The sequence below is a fragment of the Abramis brama genome (genome assembly GCF_963993115.1).
Source record: "Abramis brama genome assembly, chromosome: 6".
Taxonomy (NCBI): domain Eukaryota; kingdom Metazoa; phylum Chordata; class Actinopteri; order Cypriniformes; family Leuciscidae; genus Abramis; species Abramis brama.
Genome location: NC_139968.1, coordinates 30,928,284 through 30,952,141, shown reverse-complemented (window position 1 = coordinate 30,952,141; position 23,858 = coordinate 30,928,284). Strand labels below are relative to the sequence as shown.

Here is a 23,858-nt window from a genome sequence, read left to right as displayed (position 1 = left end):
AACCTGTATGCATTTCTTTCTTCTGCTGAACACAAAAGAAGATATTTTGAAGAATGTTGGTAACCAGTACTGAGGTTTTTTTTTTTTCTACTATGGAAGTCAATGGGGTCCATCAACTGTCTGGTCACCAACATTCTTCAAAATATCTTCTTTTGTGTTCAGAAGAATAAAGAAATTCATACAGGTTTAAAACAACTTGAGGGAGAGTAAATGATGACAGAATGTTCATTTTTGGGTGAAATGTCCCTTTAATGACAGATTCAGGGGATGTCCCTGTCCCCACCAATTTCAAAATCAAACCTACGCCCTTGCCTCAAACGTCATGTAATACCCTTCCTCAATCCAAGCGTTATCAATTTCTCACGATTTAATTAGCGATGTTTATTGTCAGAAAAGAAAAAGAGAGATCGATGTCCCCATCACTGTGTTTGTGTGGGCTATGCCACCCAATTGAATCAGCAGTGGAGAGTGTGTGCTGCCGTGAGGTGAACGCGTTTTGGAGTTTAGTGGAACAGCTCGACCTGCGACCGGCTGATCTGACGTGCCTGAACCCGTTTGTTTTGCGAATAGCTTATTCTCATTTCAGGCAGGATCACGGTCCCCTTGAAGTCAGCACACACGAGTATGTTTACAATGGAGTTATTTTATCCATAATTTTTTTTTTATCAAATAAAACATACAACCAACTTTTCTGAAGTTATGTAAGGCATCTATAGCTGCTAGCGTACTATGGAATATGCCGGTAACTAGGGAATCGACCGATATGGATTTTTTAGTGCCGATGCCGATTTTTTTTCATCAGCCTTAGCCGATGGGCCGATACGGGATACCGATTTTCTTGGGCCGATATTTGGAGCCGATTCTGCTTTTGCTCACTCAATTTACAGCATAAAAAATACACAATGATGATAACAAATGTTACAAGGAACATTTATTGAACTTAAAAAAACAATATTTGACAAACTAGGTGGCAAAAATCAACTTTTTTTTTCATTTAATCATTTATTCAAGAAGACTCAAGAGATTCATTAAAAAACGGTGAATCATCCATTAATTAAACAGGTATTTATGAATGAGACTGAATTAATTTGTTTTAAACATGTTTGAATTAATGATTCAAATTAGTTTTTTTTTTTATAAATAGACTGGAACATGTTATTCTGTGTAGTTGTCTGTTATAGCCTATGTAATCGTGATCTCCATTTTAAACAAAACAAAAACGATTTTAAACCACATAGATTCTCAGTTTATTATGAATTAGGGACTGTTCACATATCGCGTCTAAAAACGTGTGGAAAGCACGGCCGCACCGCTTTCTCCTTTCTACAAGCGCTTGCGCTCCCGTGGCGTCTGTCTTGCTATGCAACCATGAACTGCTCTCCATGATGACGAGGAAGTAAGGATTAATTTATGTCTAGCCCTTTACGACTACATATATTTATGGAGATGAGAAATAAAAACCCGCCCTGTCCAGCTATGATCAGCTGTTCGGCCGAGCTTTCGATGTTGTGATGGAAAGGTCAGTTATTTTTTGTCACATGACCTGCGTGCGCTTGCAGCATTCAGAAAAGTTTAGATGTTTTCATCTCACCACGGCATAGGAGCGCCTGAACAAACGCGCTGCCGCTGCATCGCATGCTTGTCGCAACCGCGTCGCTTCTTTTATGAGAACACGTCCACTCAGGTGGTCGCTGAATAAAACTCCCACAAATATCACGGCATCACGGAACAACGTCGGCATTATTTAATCCTATGACCAGTGTTTGTAACAGCTGCCGTATGGATAGCCTCAAACTTAGCTATTTGCAGCTCCCTAAATACAATGATGACAAGCAGTTTTATAGATGAGGCATTCGCGTTTTCCATTTGGACCCACAAACTTGCTTAGCTATAGTTGCACGCACATATAGAGCAACGTGTGTCCACTTTCAAAGTGTATGGCAATATTTCAGCTAAGTCAAACAGTTAAAAGATGCTTTGAAAGTTTAAAAAATACCGTTGTGTTGAAGAGGCTTCCAGCACTCTGCTAGTGTGGGAGGGGCAGTGCATGGGCTGCACGTGAACTGCAGCATCTCCAGCAACACAGAGCTGCCTGCAGATGCCTGTCTGTAAATAAAGCCGGGAAAAAAACTATCGGCGAACGCAGCACCAATGCCGATACACGTAAAACACGCAAATATCGGCCCAATATATCGGTCGATCACTACCGGTAACTCTACTAGTGAGTTCCTCTTATGACGTAACGCCCTAACTAGTGGAAGGGAGCGGGAGCGGTTAAAACCACTGTTATAAGTGCCAACTTTTCATATTATATCAGCATTTTGGTATAAAAAAAACAATGGTGGGTGGTTCTTATCTTTATGTTTAATAAACACATTGCATTATCTTCGTGAAAAAATTACCCTGCAATTTACACTTTAAGTTGGCTTGAGAGAGTTATTAGGGTTTAAGATTTTACCCCCCAGAACATCCTAGCAACCGCCTAGCAACACCCTAGCAACCACCCAAAATACCTTAGCAACCGCCTAGCAACACCATAGCAACCACTCAGAACAACCTAGCAACCGCCTAGCAACCACCCAGAATACCCTAGCAACCGCCTAGCAACACCATAGCAACCACCCAGAACACCCTAGCAACTGCCTAGCAGCCACACAAAACACCCTAGTAACCGCATAGCAACCACCCAGAACATCCCAGCAACCCATCCCGTATACCCTAGCAACCACCTAGCAACAGCATAGCAACCACCCAGAACAACCTAGCAACACCCTAGCAACCACCCAAAATACCTTAGCAACCGCCTAGCAACACCATAGCAACCACTCAGAACAACCTAGCAACCGCCTAGCAACCACCCAGAATACCCTAGCAACCGCCTAGCAACACCATAGCAACCACCCAGAACACCCTAGCAACTGCCTAGCAGCCACACAAAACACCCTAGTAACCGCATAGCAACCACCCAGAACATCCCAGCAACCCATCCCGTATACCCTAGCAACCACCTAGCAACAGCATAGCAACCACCCAGAACAACCTAGCAACACCATAGCAACCACCCATAACACCCTAGCAACCACCCAAAACACCCTAGCAACCACCCAAAACACCTTAGCAACCGCCTAGCAACACCATAGCAACCACCCAGAACACCCTAGCAACCGCCTAGCAAAAAACTTTCTGGTCCAAACTTTCTCAAGCCAACTTAAAGTTTGTCTCTACGAACTTTCGCATCTAGTTCCAATAGGCTCTATGCACGAACGCTGCTGACATATTTCCGGTAGGATCTCAGCCGGCGTCTTTACTTCCGCATAGCGCATTCTATAGGACAATTCACTTTAATAAAATTAATTTTCTCAGAAACGGAGACAACGATTTTAGAAACTGATTCGCAAGTCGGATTTCGCGTGATATGAGAGAATACTCACCCTCAAAGTTGTCGATGTAGCTCGAAATTTTTAATTTAAAGAACTTCTCTTTCTTACTCATATTTGTGACAGTTAACTGCCTCACAATATTGTTAACATCATTCACGTTAACCGCTGGAAGTTCTTGTAAACAGAGAGTGTAATTTGCCATTATCTCCACCTAATGCAAAAACGGCTTCTGACGCAGCACCGGATGTAACTGGGCGGGCTGAGACAAAACGCGGAAGCGATCGTGCATAGAGCCTATTGTGCTGGTTTAGACCCTACCCTGAAGTAGGAGCTAAATTTGTTACTCCAGAAGAGTTCCTAAAACTAAAATCGCTCCTATTTCCTGCAAAGCGAACACGCCAGAAACTGGGAACTTCCCCAATAGTTCTAGGAACTATGAAAAGATTCCTCTGGTGTGAAACTCCCTTATTATGACCCCTGTCCACCATCAAAAGCACTTACAATGGGCATGTGAAAGTCGTAACTGGATCCGGAACTGGTCAGAGCTGTTTTGACAACACATGGAGGGCCAGCATTTCAGGAAGATGATCATAATGTTTTGGCTCATTATTTATGACTGGGCCAGTAATTTTCTTTACTGCATTAATTCATCATTTTGTACACCATAACATTTAATAAATTAAGGAAAATACAAAAGGAATGACATCACAGTAACTCAATGTGCACTTTAACTATTAAAATTCAGTTGTGTTCATTTCGATGAATCACACAAAGATAAATAAACTAAATAAACAACTACTCACAATTTATGGCAACTTTGAAACTCTTGTTTGTGGTTCCTCTTTTGCTGCTGATCTGTAGCTTGTAAAGTCCAGAGTGTTCAGTTCTCGTGCTCTCGATGGTCAGAGATCCAGTCCTCTTGTCCAGCTTCAGTGTGTCTCTGAATATCCCATCAGGACCTTCATGTGTTTCTCTTTTCTTTCCAGTCTTTTTTTCAGCAATGACATTGCCTTTATCTCCAAACATCCACATTATTCGATCGTCTTTCTGTATTTCAGTATCAGGGTATAAAGTGACCGGTTCTCCCTCCACCACTGATATATATGCGACTTAATATTTGTGAAACATAGAAAGAGAAAAATACAAAGAAAATGTTTCTATTAGATCAAGTTTGCCAAGTGTAACCACCTAGTCTATCTGAAGTCAAATATAGTACAGAAGAATATATGCTTAAAAACATTACCCAACTGTGAACCAATTTGGTAGAATATGTATATATATATATATATATACATACATATATATATATATACATATATATATATACACATATATATATATATATATATATATATATATATGTATATATATATATATATATATATATATATATATATATATATATCAGAGGTGGGAGTAAGTCACACATGTGCAAGTCACAAGCAAGTCTCAAGTCTTTAACCTTCAAGTCTCAAGCAAGTCCAAGTCAATTTTGTGAAAAGCAAGTCAAGTCAAGTCGTAGCTTGGGTCACAAGTCACTGGCAAGTCATACAAACGTTTGATGATTTCACTGAATTTATATATTAAAATAAGTTAAAACTACAGAAGTTGTGGACTATGGTTTTATTTGCAATTTTTTTAAATATGCATTTCCACATACAGCTGAGTGGTTACTACAATAAAAATCTAAAAAAAAAAAAAAAAAAAAAAAAAATGTCAAACTACATAGCCTAAAATGTAAATGTAACTGAAATTAGGCCAACATTAAATCATGAAAAAATAAATATGCCTCAAACATTGCAGAAGACCATTAAAAGGTATTAAAACAATTCACAAAAAGTGTAATGGTTCCTATGCCACCAAATGGTATTCTTCAAACTTGCATCCCCTTTATATAAGTTATATATTTTTAAATATGAAGTTAAATCCGCCTAGGCTAATTATAAAAATAACTCATACTAGGGCAATTTTTCCACCACATTTTGAATTTTGGGTGCATATTAATTCTGCTGGCATTTTGCCCCCAACCCCCTGATAACATCTAACCCTGCTTTAAGAGAAACATAAAACACGACAAAACATTAACATTTTTTATGTTGTTTTTTGTCATTGGAAAGAACAACATATTTGGAACAAGCATGATTGGAAAGAAATGTGGCAAATATTATACAAAACATATGCCATCATTAATTATCATTTGAATATTGACAACATTAAGCTACATTTGAAAACATAATTGTGTATAAAGAGGCATGCTGTTTTGACCAATATTCTGTCACATGCCTGTCCTGTCTTGTGCTGCACATGGGTGTTTTGTTATTTTGGGCCATGTGCTCGTGTCTATTGTCTAGCCCCTCCCATCTTGTTATTTGATTATTGGTTTATTTGTCCCACCTGTTTGTCTCGTTACCCTCCTTTGTTTGTTCCCCTATTTAGCTTCCTTGTGTTTGTAGTCTTGTGCTGGTTCGTTGTCCGAGTTTCCCCGTTCCTGGAGTCCTGAGTTTTTGAGTTTTTGTACCTTGTCTGCATGTTACTAATACATTTCCTCTGCATCTGTATTCTCGTCCCATGATCATCTATCCCATGACATATTCTCTCTAGATTTAAAGATTTAGTTTTAAAGAAAGTCAAATTAACAAACAGGTTAGCTTACTTTTAGACCTGAATGAAGTTCGACTGTTCGAGGTTGTGATGGTCGTCCGATATCCCTTGCCAGTTATTATGCGTACAGCAAATCTTCTTGTATGAATATGGTCAATTTTAGTCTTTATATCCAAAAAGAAATGATGCTGGGAGATGTTTTTGTATTTAGCGCAATTAGCGCGCTCACCGCAATGTGCTCAGAATCTGATGACTGGCGTCAATGGTTCCGTTGCTTTCATTTTGTTCATCAATTGATTTTGCAAAGATTTATATAAAAATGTATATCAAGTCATTCTCGAGTCATACAGTTCAAGTCAAGTCAAGTCTCGAGTCATTGGATCTCAAGTCAAAGTCAAGTCGAGTCATTTTCTTAATTTAGTCAAGCCTTAAATTTGCGATTCGAGTCTGACTCGAGTCAAGTCATGTGACTCAAGTCCCCCATCTCTGATATATATATATATATATATTAGGGCCGGGACTCGATAAAAAAAATTAATCTAATTAATTAGAGGCTTTGTAATTAATTAATCGAAATTAATCACATTTTAATTGCATATAAATTAGGGCTGTCAATCAATTAAAAAAAATTGTGTTGAACATGTTATTGAAATAATGTTCAAAGGGTGAGCATTGAAATAATTGTGCCTAGCAAATAATCAATACAATACAATTGAACATTATCAAATTATTGAACATTATTAAATTATACATTTAATATTAAACATTAAATTATAAACATTATTTACACTTGCTTTACAGGTTTTTAACATTACTTTGAAAATGCTGCAATTTGAAGTTTGAGATGTTTTTCATCTGTTTTAGAAAGTATTTTTAGACTTTTGTTTTTTCAGAATAAAACTTGTTTTACAATCTTGAGCATGTGTTATATTTTTATTAAATGTGTTTAATTAAGCCATTGCTGCAAGTAATTTGACAGTTAACAATATTTTAGCGTACAGTTAATCACAATGCAAACTAGGTTGTAATTGAATGTACAATTGTATTATCCCATGATGAAAGGTAAGACAGTGAAACAACGTCACGATATCAACGTTGATTCAATTTGCAAAACCGAAGCATAATTCAACATTGGTTCAACGTCGACATACAATCTTTATTCACCCATATTGAAAGAAGAGACGGTGAAACAACGTCACATAATCAACAATGAAACAACGTCACGACATCAACGGTGAAACAACGTCACGATTTCAACGTTGATTTGTTTTGCACAATCGAAACATAATCCAACATTGATTCGACCTTGGTCGCTTACGTTCACCGGTGAATCAACGTTGAAATGACGGCTGTTTTTTTATAAGTAAATGTTCCAATCAATGATCCAGGCAGCGCCAGCGCGTTCTCGTCTCCCTCCTTCATTTTACAGTCGAATGGTGGCTAGAACGGCTCCAGGTTCAAAGGTCAATACGGAATGGATTAATCTGCGTTATTTTTTTTAACGTGTTATTTTTGTTAATGTCACAGCCCTAATATATATATATATTGCTCTTGCATTCTTTCTTGTGGCTCAGTGACACACCTGAATGAATGGCTCATTATGTATGCAGCCCATTATGCGGGTGTGAACCACTCAGGTGTGAACCACTCAGGTGTGAACCACTCAATATTCATGATGGTGTTGGATCGTTGACAAACCTGCGCATATTGACTTTCCAAACAGAAAGTGTCTTACAAAATTTACATCAATGTATTGTTTTATGTGAATGATTAGGCAGAATGATTTTCAGATCATTTTGAAGAAAAAACTATGCGACGACATCCATTATTCAAAAGTATTGTGGACACATATTTAGTATGGGTTTTGTGGCCTTATTTCAGAAACTTTAGTTTTTAGTTTTTTCAATAACCATGCATAAACATTATTCTCTCAAAAATACAAACATGTACATACATGTTTCTCACATATTATGGTAGCCCTGTTTGTGCTAAATAGAGTGTAATTACACCTTTGCCATTAATATGTTTATAAGCAACTGAAAAAAGCACGAATGTCAGGGCATGTCAGAACATCTCAAGGACCCCAAAAACACCTTAGACCCCAGAGGGATAAATACGAATAGTGTACGCAATTACTCATGAATAAGACCACATGTTCCTTCGCAAGTTGATTCACTATAAAAACATGCGACAACCAATGCAATTTACCATGAAAATTACTTATTTTCCTTTTTGACAGAAATGGTTTCTATCAACTATCGTTACTTTTTGGCAGATTTTTTTCTTGAACAATCCCTTTAAGTATGCATAAACAACTCAAACTAATGACCAGATAAGAGTTGATAGATTCACTGACTCACAAGACATATCAGTGTCATTTACACAACACTCTCAATATCATTCTCTTAGTTTTCAAATACATCTGTGAGGCGCTAGACAGTCCAGATAAAATTCAAAATAGCCAAAAAAGACAGCAGGATTATGATTTTAGGCCAACTTTTGCAATCACAATCACAAGCAGAACTTGTGGTAAAAAATAAAAATTATATATATATATATATATATATATATATATATATATATATATATATATATATATATATATATATATATATATATATAGAGCATTGGAAAATAGTTTTGGAAAATGTTATACTTTGGAAAATCTCTAGTTGTATGAGTTGTTATACTTACCCAATAAATGGTTTGGAGAATTTACTATGCGGCGATAGTAAAAAACACCAGCAGCTGCAGCAGCAAACACCAGCAGCAGAACACCAACAACTATTCCTGCTTTAGCACCTGAAGACAGACCTGGTTCTGTAATGATAAAAAGAGACCGTCAGTAACAAACACTAGAAACATCAGCAGCACTATATAACCTGAGAGAAGATCTGGTAAGTAGATCTTTATGTTAACGATAGTTAATTAATTGCATGTAAACATTAAAATCAAATCAGTGATGGAGATTAAAGTTCATGTGGTCAATATTTATCACAGATTTATTTACAGGCGTCAGTAATTTAAGACCATTCAAGCTTGTGGCCCAAGCTCAGCTGTGATAATATTCAGAACAACATGAGAGTAATATTGTGAACCTAAAATTCTGTAACAATGTCGAACACATTATATATAATATTTGTTGGCTGCACTTGCAGTTTTATTCCGTTTCATCTGTGAAACAAAAACGTGAAAAAAGAATTCCTTCTTTTTTAACACTGTGCAAGCTGCTGTGGCTATGATCATGGAGAATATATTTATTATATAGTTATTGAGAAATAAATAAATAGTTTTAGTTTTATAAAAATGTAACTAAATAATATTTATGATTTTTTTATTCTAAAAACCTTAAAGAGCAACTTGCAGGTTAGAAGACCCAACAAGTCAATGTATAGAAAAATAATGTAGGAACTAGATTTTCTTTAAAAAAAAATTATAAATATGCTACAGTGGCTTCTGGAGTCGTTTTTGTGAGAAAATTTTACTTCCGCATCTGAAAATGGGCGTGACGGGCGAGAGTCGTGACGTAGCACGAGGGAGAGCGGTCGATTCAAACAACAGGGAAAAATGGATTGCAATGACATTTCGGACGCTGAGGAAATTGTTGACGGACCACAGCCGTACAATTATGAGCCTGCTAGGCTGCCAAGAGAGCAGGGACAGGCCAGGATCAATGTTAGACAGAACATATTGGAACTTACAATAACAGAAACTAAGCTTTGATCAGGCGTTTGTCATGCTCATTAATATCCGCCCAGACTAACGTTACGTGATATAACTTAGCGGTTTCTCATCGAGAGACAGAGAGATATTTATTCCTGATACATTTTTTGTTCCATAGGTGCTTGTGTGGGAAATACGAGGCAATGTTTACAGCTGAGGAAAGTCAGTGTTGCAGGGAGGTGGATGCATACTGGGCCTTAGTGGAAAATGCCAAACTTCCATGGTTGCAGTTAGTGTTACTACAGTAAAGCCATGGTGAATGTTGCTGATCTGTGGACACTGGATAGTTCGTTCATTCATTGCAATTGCACAATGTTTATTCCTGGTTTCCACGTCAGTGCTGTTTGATCCGTTAATAATGGAGAAATGTGAATATTTCTCACTAGATCTCGCAGCGATGTTATTACTTCAGTGGCGAATTCAAATGCTTTATTTACTGGATCTCGCAGTTACAGTGTTGCTTGATCAGGCTCGCGCTGCACTGGTCCAAACTGATAAACGGTCCACACAAACACAATAACGAGTAGCTCAGTTTCGTTCCGCTTACATTGCGTTTGCCAGTTGATGTTGTGCTCGCGCCTACATCCGGCGGGAGAACCCGAACAAAACGCACCCAAGAACGAAAAGCCTTGTTTTTCCTAGAAGGAAAATGATGGACACGATGTCCTGACAGGCTGGATTTTGTGCAACCAGCACAAACACAATAATTTACCATTATGGCTTCTCTAAAACTCGATCTAAAACTTTCTCTGTCGCTCACTACTGCTCTAACTACTACACCCACAATGAGAGCGCTGGCTGAACGCGAGCTCATATTTACCTCGGCATACGTCATATGACGCGTTGCTATATAGGGGGAAAGGCGTATTCCAGAGCCTAGCACATTTTCATCAAAATCTCTACAACCAATTAGATTTCATTAGTAATTTCTACATATGTGTTTTTAAAAAACCTCTTCAGACAGTATCAAGTATTAATTCAGTTATAAATTTAACCTGCAAGTTGCTCTTTAAGACTACATTTACATTTATTGCTTGGTTGAATTTTTTTATTTTTTTCAAACGTCCAGTAAAATATATTTAATGACAGCTCATTCTTTCTGACAATATGAACACTGGAGAAATTTTGATTGATGTGCAAGTCTGTAATTGTGTGTAAAGGACTTGATCCCAGTGATTATTCAAATGAAATGCATTTCTTGTCCCAACATCAAGATTTATTTCAGGTAATTTGTTGTTTAAGCACTGATCCCATTTATTGTGGTATATGCATTAATTGTTGGTTTTAGATCTGTGAAAGGTATAGAGTATTTTACTGGTTCTGTAGATAATACCTCTATTGAAAACAACTTTTTCAAAAAATAATAAATGTGTCCTCACCAGAGACAGTAACACTGAATGTCGTACGTAAGGTCCTAGAGTTGTGGCTGATCTCTAGTTTATACAGTCCAGTGTCATTGATTCTCGTATACTTGATGGTCAGAGATCCAGTCTGATGATCCAGCTGCAGTCTGCCTCTGAATCTCTCAGTAAAATAGGGAAATGAGGTCTTAGTTCCATCAGTTTTTGCAATGACTGGACCATTATCTCCAAACTTCCACAGTATATCATTAATTCCCTGTATCTCAGTAAGATCAGGGTTTAGAGTGACAGATTCTCCCTCCATCACTGACACCGTCTTCACTTCATCTGCATCAACACCAAACACTCCTGCAGAACAAACAGAAACAGTTTCTCAGAGATTAAACTCATATAATTAAACTACTGCTGATATTAGTGAACAGATTTAACAGATAATTTAGTCTTGTCTTATAAACAATGAATTATTCAGCTGTAAATGAAGAACAGACAGTCTTCCTGACAAACTAATGAGAAAACACTCTTCATCTACAATCTACAGATGTGTTACATTTACATTTATTCATTCAGCTTTTATACAAAATTAAATAAAACCAACCAGTAAAATAAGGTACTCTACAGCACAACTATTCATGCTGCATTGCATGCTGGGTACCTTCACATATGCACTGAAGAAATAAGAGTACGATACTGTTTACAGTAATTTGTGTTACCCACAGTAAAACTAAACTTTTTATAGAACAATTGTGAAAATTATTTGTAAACGTTATATATGATTACTTTGTGGTAATGCAATTGTTAACATAATCAAGAAAACTAATGTATATTCTCCTGGGACCCAGGAATAGACTTTGTCCACTGTAGTGGGCATTATATTTTAGTGAATTTCTCTGACATCATACATGTCACATGTCACATCCTGGGTGTCCTGTAAAGAGCACATTCAGGACTTTTCAGAGATACCAAATGTTTGGAGGTTTCACCATGAAAACAACTTCTCCTTGGTCTGTAAAAATGCCTGACATTAATTTAGTGATCAAATGTAGCACTCTTATGGAATTATGATAAAATATTGTAATTATAATTTAAATTGCACTACTTTTCAAATTGTATTTAAACCAACATCTCAGGAAAACATTATGGGGTTTCAAATCAAAAAAAGACTTTCTGTAACAGAACAGGACATTGATTTCATACGTGTCCACTGTAGAGGACATCAGGACTTAAATCATGTTTATCTGGCATTTTGGGAGACACAAATGAATATGGAAATAAATTATACAACAACATTCCTATAAAATATTAGATATTATTATTAAAATGTTGCTAATTATTACTCCAATTATTACACTTCTTTTTTCATTAAATGTTGCTCCAAGAACACATTAATGTGCACATTAGATACAGTGTATAGATGCATTGCATTGAATGAGAATATTAATTTATGGCCATTTTACCCACATATTGCATAAAGTAAAATGGTGTATCAATTAATTCCATTAAATCTTTCATAACATAGTTGAGAATAATCTTTATACAAATTTTAGTTAAAATAAATCCTGAAACCCAAAAATGTATTGGTGATTGATAAAAAAATCCCATTGTTTTTGCTTATACATATAATTATATGTAGAAGCAAAAACAATGGGATTTTTAGCGCAATTTTCCTACGGACAAAATTGCGATTGTTAACTCATGATTTCTGTTCTGTCTGTGCGCACCAATCTTGCACTTCTATCTCCTCCTCAACCAGACCACCTAGAGACTTCGGGTTTTCGGCATTATGTTAAGGAAGGTCTAATCTCGGGAACGCACAAAAAAAAAAAAAAACATAAAAAGATTTACTATCTCTTGGTGTTGTGATCCCATGACGTCAGAAAATTGCGCTAAAACACTCACTGAGTTTTTATTACTTGTTTTTTGATTGATTGGAAAAAAAACTGAGTCCTGGGGTTCACTACAGATGACATAGCATAACATACCTGTATGTTTTTTACCATTTGTTTCTTATGCTCTAAACAATGTGATGAGATAAATAAAAAAAAAGAAGAAAAAAAAAATCTGGGTCTCAAGAGGGTATGACAGGTCAGAAATCCACAAAAGCTATGCATGAATGTTTGATTTGTTGTTGCCACCAGGGCTGGACTGGGACAAAAAAAAATCGACCCTGGCATTTTGACCCACACTGGCCCACTACATCATAAAACATAATTTGACACATTTTACAGCGTCTGCTTGAAGGGCCTGTATCTATTTTTCGCGCTACACAATGACACTGCTCGCTCGCTCAAAGCCCAGAGGGGGAGGTGTTTAAAGATGTGATTGGGCCAGCCCAGTGTCAATCAAGAAAAGAACAAATGGGCCGCTGATCTATGCGTTTCATGGGCCGGTCTGTCAGAAAAAAAACGAATGCTTTTTTTGACCAATGCATTACACTGGCACTAACCTAGCGTCGCCAATTAAGCAATACAAAACGAATGGGCCACCGATGTACGAGTTTTATGGTTTTAATCGGCAGCTGGCAGCAGGAAGTAGCTGCCGTTGACAGCCGGAAGCCCTGCCATATTAGGAGGGACCTGCCATTTCGTGGCAGCCAATCAGTATCGTACAATGCAGTAGCAACCAATCACATGTAACTGGAAGTCAAGCGACAGCAACCAATGGTCAATGGTGGCGCCGGTGATAACCATACTAGAAACATGGTAAATCATGTTAAACCATGCTAGAACATTTTTTAAACTGTTTAAAACTTTCTGGCTAGGCTTTTTCAAGCCAATTTAAAGTTTGTCTACGAACTTTACCATCTAGTTCAGGACTGTTTCGATCATTCTGATATCAGAACAACAAATACAAAGCCTGTTTCAAAAGTTACAGCTGCTTCATTAAACAAAGACAAGAATGCATTAAAGTAGTACTACAAATGTAAAGTTGAACTTAAATCATAGCAAAATATGATTTTAAATAAAGGTAATTGATGAGAGACAGTTCTTTTTCTTCTTCTTTTAGACAATACTTTCATTATTTAAGTGAAAGTGTTGCATATTTAATATATATAAAGAATATATATTTAAAGGGGGGGGGGGGGGTGAAATGTTCATTTTCACTCAATCTCCTGTTAATCTTGAGTACCTATTGAGTAGTATTGCATCCTTCATATCTCCAAAAAGTCTTTAGTTTTATTATATTTATAAAAGAAAGATAGGCTGTACCGAGTCTTTCCGGAAAAAAACGAGCGGCTGGAGGCGGGCCCTGTGGGCGATCGCTAAAGCTGTGCTAACGCGCCGAGCTAGTAACAACACACAGAGACAATAGAAGCAGTTTTACTCACCGAAACTTTACATTGTGACTGCTCGATCCTTAAGCATTAGACGATCTGAAAATCCGTCGGGCTTTGTTTATAAAACAATCATCGTCGAAATGCAGGGAACAAACAGTCTACACAACTCCGTTTATGCTCAGGAAAAACAAACTCCATCCACTGGTGCCTTAACGCCGGGTTCTTTGGGAATCTGTGCAGGGTTGTCTTGCCCTGGCAACCAAAAACACACTTCTTTGGTGACATTGGCTTCCCAAAAGCCGGGCAGGGCGCTTTGATGGCGAACTGCTTTCGCTCTCTTGCTCTGGTCTACGAGTGCGCGCCCGCGATCTTACCGGAGAAGTGCCCTTAGGACCCATATAAGGAAATTCCGTTACATCTGACGTCACACATACCCATAGTCGAAAAAAACTTTCCGAAACTTGTGACAAACCGGAAGGACAATTTTTGGCACAGAAATACTCCTTCAAACGTACAATTTAATTTTTGAAACTTTGTCCATGTTTAGCATGGGAATCCAACTCTTTAACAGTGTAAAAAACTCAGTATGCATGAAATAGCATTTCACCCCCCCTTTAATAAACACAATATGATTCCATAGGCATTTCTTTCTGTATAGATTTCATTATTTAACAAACATGTACACTCATTCATAAATTATGTTTATAAATGTACAAATTCATAATTTGTAGTGTAGCTTAATGTTTTTTTTTTTATTATCTCTATGATTTTCGTTACTTGATTTATATTTGATAAACCTTTTTTAACCAAATAATATGAAATAACTACTAAATTTTATATTCATATAATAACTTATTTGCCTGGCTAAAAGCGGCATCCACCTCTGACTTCCGATTATTAGCGGCAGCTGACGTCTGAATTTGACGGTACTGTCAGCTGCCAGTGGCAGATATTTCCTGCTGCCAGCTGCCGATTTTTTGGAGAGCCCCCTATTCAGATTACCAGGCCTGGTTGCCATCCTTTATAGTCCTCATCAAGGGCGGATCTACTGGGGTGGCACGGGGTGGCAGCTTCCACCCCTAGTAAAGGTCTTGCCACCCCATTGATGTCAGCCAGGCCGGCTGAAAATAAGACGTTTACGGTAAAAACCTTCGTTACCTGGGCGCCCCTAAACGCATCATGACTTGAGTAGAAAATACTTAGCTACGTCTCTGATTCAAACGTGCAGAGCGGCGTTCGCTCAGTCTGGCTCACACACAGCGAGTCTGCTGCAACCCGACTGGAGAGACTGAGCTGCCCCAGAGCCTCTGAAGGTGAAGTGAGTTTCCCCAGGTGTAGTTTAAACACACCTTTTACTTAAAGTTACATTTGTAATGAATGTATTGTATGCTAAAGACGAGTTTCCCCAGGTGTAGCTTAAACACACCTTTAACTTAAAGTTACATTTGTAATGAATGTATTGTATGCTAAAGACGAGTTTCCCCAGGTGTAGTTTAAACACACCTTTAACTTAAAGTTACATTTGTAATGAATGTATTGTATGCTAAAGACGAGTTTCCCCAGGTGTAGTTTAAACACACCTTTAACTTAAAGTTACATTTGTAATGAATGTATTGTATGCTAAAGACGATTCAGCATCAGCAAAAACAGCTAGTCTAGCCAAAATCAGCGGTCAAATCGCTCCCTCGTGATTTGTAAGACAAGAGCACTCTTCCCATTGATTAGCCTAATTTTAATTTTAGTAAAGACAAGAACAGCTTAATAAAAAATATAAAATATTGTTTGTATCCATAACGTTTACTGATGGTCGCCGTTACGCCGACGTAGGCTACAACACACACAATAGCCTACAGTGCCAGTTAGGAGATCGATCATTTGATTAGCTAAGCAGTCCTATTAAATCCAATTCCTCTCAGATATCACAGCAATAAAACCAGGTTACAACTGGGGAAAGAACAAATACAATAGGAAGTAGTCTAAACATAAATGTGTGTGCATGTGATAAATCGTACTCGGTTACCAATGTAACCTCGGTTCTCTCTAAAAGAGGGAACGAGTATTGCGTAAGTTGCTTACGCATCGGGAAAGTCTTCTTTCTTCGAGATCTGAAGCCAAAAATTATCCTTAATTTTGTATTCATTGTCAACGCAGTGCGGCAGCCGGCAGACCTAGGCAGGCTGTATAAGCGTGCTCATTGGCTGCTCGGCGGCAACTGCTTAAGCCTATCAGTGAGCGCTCTGATACGCGGCCTCCAATGAGGGCGCTTTGCGCCCTCCACACCCTTCTAACCGTCAGAATGCGTGTGGCCAGCGTGTATATAACCAGCGCTCACAGGCTAAATATCTGGTTTTCGCAGTCTGAAGCGCAAAAGCTCGTGGCGCGACACGGCAGGTTACGCAATACTCGTTCCCTCTTCTAGAGAGAACCGAGGTTACATTGGTAACCGAGTACGTTCTCTTACGAGAGGTTCTCTCGTATTGCGTAAGTTGCTTACGCATCGGGAACCCTTTGTCAACGCCGTGTGCGCCGAGCATCCAGCCCATGAATCCCAGGGAGACCGGGGAAAACATACTGCTGGAATATGTGGCCGGTCGGAGAGACGGGCCAGCACAGCACAAAGCACTTCACTCAGTCTATAAAATAGAGCGGCGCGGCCGGTCTATAAGCATATAGTAGTGCAAAACTGTAGGGCCAGCAGATCGAGGCCACACAGTACATAAGCACTCATTAGGGTAAGAAAAGAGCGACATAGTCGGTCTTTCATGAAGAGAATAAACCCCCGCGCTACATAGTGGAATACGGGCGGCCAGCAGCGCGGGCCAGCACCGGTAAAACAGCGCGTAGAGGGGAATGAGAAACAGAGCGGCCCAGCCGGTCTGAGTATAAAAACACTTCACCTTAAGTATATACCAGAAGTATCGTTAGCATGTGAACGTAGTCTGCACATGAGAGACTGGGCAGAGCATACATGTCACTTATACTGACAATAATTTTGCCTGTAAGACGGGAACTTCCAGGTTATAAAACCTCACGAATGTTGATGGGGAGGCCCAGCCCGCTGCCATACAAATATCGTGGATAGAAATTCCGCTGGACCAGGCCCAGGACGAGGCCATGCCTCTAGTAGAGTGGGCTCTGATACCCAGAAGGCACTGCAGGTGTTTGGAGGCATAAGCTGCTGCAATCGCGTCCACTATCCACCTGGACAGGCTCTGTTTCGAGGCGGCGAGACCCTTGGTGCGTCCGCCGAAGGAAACAAAGAGCTGCTCTGAACGCCTGAAAGCGGCGGAGCGCGTGATGTAAACTCTCAGCGCCCGGACAGGGCATAGGAGGTTATCACTGTCCCCATTGTCGGATGCTGGCAGAGCCGAAAGGGAAATGACTTGTGCCCTAAAAGGGGTTCCAATCGCTTTGGGGATGTAACCGTGTCTCGGTCTGAGAATGACTTTCGAGTCGTTCGGTCCGAACTCAAGACATGCAGGGCTAACAGATAGCGCGTGCAAATCCTCCACACGTTTAACTGAAGACAGAGCTATCAGAAAAACGGTTTTAAGCGACAGGTACTTTAAATCCACGGATTCGAGTGGTTCAAAGGGAAAAGCCTTCAGGGCCCTCAGGACCAAGGACAGATCCCAAAAAGGAACCGAGGGGGGCCGCGGGGGGTTCATCCGTCTAGCTCCTCTGAGGAAGCGGATAATGAGCTCATTCCTTCCTATTGCCCGGCCGCGCGTCGTCTCCACGAAAGCTGCAATAGCCGCCACATATACTTTGAGCGTGGAAGGGGACCTGCCCTTTTCCAACAGCTCTTGTAGGAAGGAGAGCACCCGCGGGACCACGCATGCGCGTGGATCCAAGCTTTAGTAGCGCACCATTTGGAAAACACCGACCATTTAGACGCGTAGAGCCGTCTCGTAGAGGGGGCTCTAGACTGTGTGATCGTGTTCACAACCCCTTCTGACAGGTCAACGGGTATCCGTTGATCACCCATGCATGCAGAGACGAACGCTCTGGATGGGGATGCCAGATCGATCCACCGGCTTGGGAGAGGAGATCCTTTCTCACCGGGATCGGCCATGGGGATGAGTGCGACAGCCTCACTAGCTCTGGGTACCAAGTTTGGTTCTCCCAGCGCAGGGCTATCAGAAGCACTGAGTGGTGCATTTCTCTGATCCTCGAAATGACCTGTGGCAACAGGGAGATCGGAGGAAAAGCATACAGCGGGAGGCTGGGCCATGTCTGGGACAGCGCGTCCTCGCTTTTCGAGTAATATTTCGGGCAGTGAGCGTTGTCTTTCGACGCAAAGAGGTCGATCTCCGCTCTGCCGAATAGGCGCCAGAGAAACTGGACTGTCTGGGGGTGCAGGGACCATTCTCCCGGGGGAATGTTGTCCCTGGACAGTCTGTCTGGACCGACATTCAGGTGGCCCGGCACGTGCGCGGCTCTAAGCGAGCGCAGCGAGCGGTAAGCCCACACGAGAAGGTGTTCTGTCAGCTTGCACAGATTCCTGGATCTGACACCCCCCTGTCGGTTCACATAGGATACCACGGACATGTTGTCCGAGCGGACTAGCACATGGTGATCCTGTATGAATGGGAGGAAGCGCTTGAGTGCGTTCTCGACCGCTATCATCTCCAAACAGTTTATGTGGAGGCATTTCTCCTGGTCTGACCACAGGACAAAAACCGGTTTGCCCTCGAAAAGAGCGCCCCAACCTGAGGTGGAAGCGTCCGTCGAGATAACTTTGCGGTGTGAGATAGCTCCCATTGTCACTCCCCGCTGGTACCAGTCGGCCGCTAACCAGGGCTTCAGTGCTGAAACGCAGCTCTGAGTCACTCTGATTCGGATGCCGCCGGAAGCCCATGCTCTGTGAGGCACTCGGGCATTCAGCCAGCGTTGTAGCGGGCGCATTCGTAAGAGACCCAGCTGAAGCACTGCAGCAGCTGAGGCCATACAACCCAGCAACCTCTGAAATGTTTTGAGAGGTGCGGTGCTGCCCGGCCGGAAGGATGCGGCCAGGCGTCGAATGCAACTCGCGCGCTGTGTCGACAGGCGGGCCGTCATCGCTACAGTGTCCAGATCCAAACCCAGAAAAGAGGTTGATTGACTGGGCACTAGCGAGCTCTTGGTCCAGTTGACCGTAAGCCCCAGGCTTTCTAGGTGGCTGAGAAGCACTGTTCTGTGGCGGATGAGTTCGGCCTCTGACTGTGCTAAAATCAGCCAATCGTCCAGATAGTTTAGAATTCGCACTCCCTGCCCTCTCAGGGGAGCGAGAGCCGTGTCCATGCACTTTGTGAATGTACGGGGTGCTAAAGACAGGCCAAACGGCAGGACGGTGTATTGATATACCTGACTGTCGAAGGCGAATCTCAAGAATGGCCTGTGACGGGGTATTATCTGGATCTGAATGTACGCGTCTTTCAGATCGAGAGAGATGAACCAGTCCCTCGAGCGAATCTGCGCGAGGATCTGCCTGGTTGTGAGCATTTTGAACAGTCTTCTCATAAGAGCTTTGTTCAAATATCTCAGATCCAAAATCGGTCTGAGAGCTCCGTCCTTCTTGGAAACGAGGAAATAACGGCTGTAAAAAGCCTGACTCGCTCATAGAAGGGTGAACCGGTTCTATAGCCCCTTTGCACAGAAGTGTGCTATTTCTGCTCAAAGTAGATGTGCTACTTCTCCATTCACTCTCGTCTCGGTACGCGCCTGAAAGGGCGTAGGGCGGCGAGCGAACTGCAGAGTATAGCCCATTTTTACTGTGTTTAGCACCCATTCTGATGCGCCTGGAATAGCTTCCCACGCTTTTGCGTGTGCAGCCAGGGGCAGAATGGCCTCCGGGCTCCGATCGCCTGGCATCGCGGGCTCGAGAGCTCGAAACGGAGGGGCGCACGCAGCGCGCGCGCTCTTGGTGCTTAGATATGGCGGATCGCACGCAGCGATAGCTGGCCGTTTTACACACAGTGTCCCGGTGGCTTTGGACGGGGAACATATAGTGTGAGGCGCAACGCGCGATGGCAGCGTCGGGGGCGAAAATGTTCGTTAGTATGTGTGAGCGCTCGAGGGCGGGCACAGGACTTACATTCAAAACATGACCGGTCGTGCAAGGCCGTGTGACAGAGCGGGCAGTGAGTAGGTGTGGGCACGGAGAAGTGGACACGTGACCTACTTTTAACACTAAAGCGGCTTTTGCTTGCTTTATGAGAGTGGGCTCTGTGAGAGACACGGGATGTATAGTGCTTGCGTACAGGGGTGAGCACAGAAACGTGGGCACATTCACTGCACTTGAAACACATACGGCGTCAGCCGTGCAACCAGACATTATGCTCTTTTGAAATTTATCTGGGTTGCCGTGAGAACGGCGGTTGCGCGCAGGCGAGCGGGTAGATATACCGGCTCGTTGACTGCGAGGTAAACAGCTGCAGTAGCCGTGGCAACGGGGACTGACAGAGCGTGAAGCTTCGACGGTGGTCCAGCCGCAGCGCTGCGGGACTTAACCGTCTTTTCTTCTCTCGTGTTTAGACGCTCATAAATACTCGAGCACCATGAGTAGGTGTGGTGCGAGAGGCGGGTTCGCTTTCTGTAAGTAAGAAAAACTGTCCGCGAGCTCGGAGAAGCGAACAGCATAAATTTTATCTGCCGCGAGAGCCAGGATCGAACCCGGGTCTCTAGCGTGAAAGTCTAAGATTCCGCCACTGAGCCACAGGGGAGAATACATGAGTTTTCGGTTAGCGTCATCATGTCTTGTTACGGCGTTTGCTTGCAGGCGTGCGTGTATTTATAACAGGCTCGTATACTGCGATAGTAACAATTCCAGTCGCCTGAACTTAAGAGGGGACTGAGAAATGTGTGAGAAATGGAGGTTATAGTCCGGCCACGGCGGGACGAAAACACTCTGTTCCCCTTTCACCGGTGAGTGACGCGCGAGGACGGAGTAGCTTTCTTGTAACGTAAAGAGAGCTCCAAGACCGTCCGCTCCCGCCATCCCTTGTGAGCGGCGCAGTTTGCGCGGCTCGAACAGAGGGAGAGGAAACTCGCTCCGAGACCGTCCGCTTCTGCCATCCCTTGAGAGCGGCGCAGTTGCACGGCTCGAACAGAGGGAGAGTACGGGTATCTATCACATTCGCCTCATCTCCTGACGCGGCGCGGGCGAGAGCCGGCGGTTGAGCGGCCGGGAGGGAGAGGGCGAGAGAGAGCTCGAGGGAGAGGTTCCGGTCGAGCTCCTCAGTCACAACAGTCTCCGGTGGTCTCTGCGAGCGGCGCTTCTAATTGCGCGGCCCGGCAGGGACAGGCGGAGCGACAGCTTGGTCGAAAGCTTCAAGTCGAGCCCGCAGGGTCGACATTGAAAGCTCTTCGCACTCGGGGCAGCCGCCCGTAGAGAGTGCGGTGGCGGCGTGCCCGCGGCCCAGGCAGAGAGCGCAGAAGAGGTGGCGGTCTCCATTGCTGAGCGGGGCGCGGCACGAGCCGCAGGAAAAACGAATGCTCTTTTAGAATACAGAGAAAGTGTGTCGCGGAGCGAACACACACAGTAACAGTAATAATGTAAAGGATATGTCGCCGGATAGCGTAGCAGGCACGGATGGCTGAAGGCGGCGAAGACGGCTTCCTCAGGCGCTGTCCTAAGCTTGCTGGTCGCTGGTTTCAACGGCGGCGGCTCTCAAGATCCAGCGATGCGAAGAGCTTCGCTGAAGACAAGAAAATCAGATATTTAGCCTGTGAGCGCTGGTTATATACACGCTGGCCACACCCATTCTGACGGTTAGAAGGGTGTGAAGGGCGCGAAGCGCCCTCATTGGAGGCCGCGTATCAGAGCGCTCACTGATAGGCTTAAGCAGTTGCCGCCGAGCAGCCAATGAGCACGCTACAGCCTGCCTAGGTCTGCCGGCTGCCGCACTGCGTTGACAATACAATTTTAAGGATAATTTTTGGCTTCAGATCTCGAAGAAAGAAGAATTTCCCGATGCGTAAGCAACTTACGCAATACGAGAGAACCTCTCGTAAGAGAACTTTCTGATTTTATATTTGTTATTGAGGACAGAATACATTCAAACGGTTACACTTTCTTTGATAGTAAACTAATTTTATTTTTGATTTAGATTTTGGCTTCCAATGATTATAAAAAATAATATATTTGAGGTATAGCCTATCATTAAAAACCAAAGCCGCATTCTCTCCAGCGCAACTTCCTTCCCTTCACAGCGGTGCACTGTCATTTCTCCCTAAAACCCAAACATTACGTCAGAATCTGCACGATCGGTGATTTTTGTAAAATGTAGTCTACTGTTGCTAAACTGCGGGACGCGTTTGATAATAAAAGGCTATTAAAAGTACCAAAATTGACGCAAGACGCTGTTCAAAATGCGGCGCGCACTCTGAAACACACCGCAACGAGACAAGCAACGTATTTGGGCTTCGTGTGCGCATCTAATCAAATATGTCAAAATGGCCGTCTTGGAGATTCACTTAAACAGTTTATTCACTTAAATACAGTTTATGTCTTAAATGGGCGTTAATAGTTGGGAGAAAATATGATGCGTAATAATGATTAGATCTGCATTTGGTCTTAAAGAGGCAACAGTCTAATAATCCTGCTGACGATTGCTCCATTAATGTGAATCAAACAACAAAAGGCAAAGAGAAATCAGTCCCAGCTCTTGAATGATATAAGCTTTAATCTATCTATGATAAACTATGCAGTGTTATTTTAAATCTGACTTTATTAGATGTCTTTTTAGCCCATATTACTCCTAAACAGTAATGTCAGTAGACATTACTGAAATTAAAGCACTGGACATATAATTTGTATATTTGTTTAATTGTATTTGTTTAATTATTTGTTTGACCAGGGGCCTGTACCATGAAGGTAGCTGAACAAACTCGGGGTTACAGGATTAGTTTTGAGTTGACAAAACCAAACCGATGCAATCAGGCTTTATTGGTACCATGATGCAGCTCATCAACTTTCTCTGTCAACTCAGGCTTTGATCCTCAAGCTATGATTACTCCACGCGCGCGTGCACATAAAAGAGTGACGTCGGCACTGAACAACCAATTGCGGGTAGAGCGAGAGCGATATATTTTTCCGCGGAGGAACGAGAGATAATCATTCAGAATTACGATGAATTTAAATATGTATTTCAAGCTCGAAACAATACGTTCTCTGCTGCCAAAGCAAGAGAAGACTGTTGGAGAAAGATTGCTGATTCATGTTAATGTGTAAGTTAAACAAATACGTTATATATTTATGTAAAATTATGTATGTGTAGCCTATACGTGTAATATAGCCTATAGCCTATTTTTATAATATATAAAAATGTGCATGGATGTACTAAGAAAGATTAATATTCATTGATTTTTAGATGCAACCCCAACTCCAAATGTTCTTGGCAGCAGATAAAGACAAAATATAAAAATATAATTCAAAGTGGTGAGTATTTACCGCAACCTTTTATTACTTTTGTGAACATTTTATCATAAACACTTGTTTGCAGCAAACAGAAATAAAGAGTTAAATTCAGAAAACCA

At 41.7% G+C, this 23,858-nt stretch overlaps 4 protein-coding genes across 5 annotated transcripts in view; 2 read left to right on the top strand and 2 right to left on the bottom strand.

Moving 5' to 3' along the window:
* Positions 1-23,858, top strand: part of LOC311085752 (uncharacterized protein) — a 333,708-nt gene that overhangs the window by 103,387 nt on the left and 206,463 nt on the right. The window lies entirely within an intron of this gene.
* LOC311085787 (uncharacterized protein) overlaps positions 1-23,858 on the top strand; it is a 219,676-nt gene that overhangs the window by 5,838 nt on the left and 189,980 nt on the right. The window lies entirely within an intron of this gene.
* LOC311085740 (uncharacterized protein) overlaps positions 1-23,858 on the bottom strand; it is a 294,139-nt gene that overhangs the window by 95,983 nt on the left and 174,298 nt on the right. The window lies entirely within an intron of this gene.
* Positions 1-23,858, bottom strand: part of LOC311085768 (uncharacterized protein) — a 51,621-nt gene that overhangs the window by 23,828 nt on the left and 3,935 nt on the right. Inside the window, exons 2-5 of one of the 2 annotated variants that reach the window (XM_084118395.1) lie at positions 11,084-11,413; positions 8,676-8,801; positions 4,184-4,489; positions 1,137-2,106 (exon numbers count right to left, since the gene is read on the bottom strand). In XM_084118395.1, coding sequence (XP_083974521.1) covers positions 2,027-2,106; positions 4,184-4,489; positions 8,676-8,801; positions 11,084-11,413 — 842 coding nt within the window. In that variant the 3' untranslated portion in view covers positions 1,137-2,026. Of the gene's footprint in view, positions 1-1,136; positions 2,107-4,183; positions 4,490-8,675; positions 8,802-11,083; positions 11,414-23,858 lie in introns of those variants that run through there. The other variant, XM_084118396.1, reaches the window with a different exon arrangement.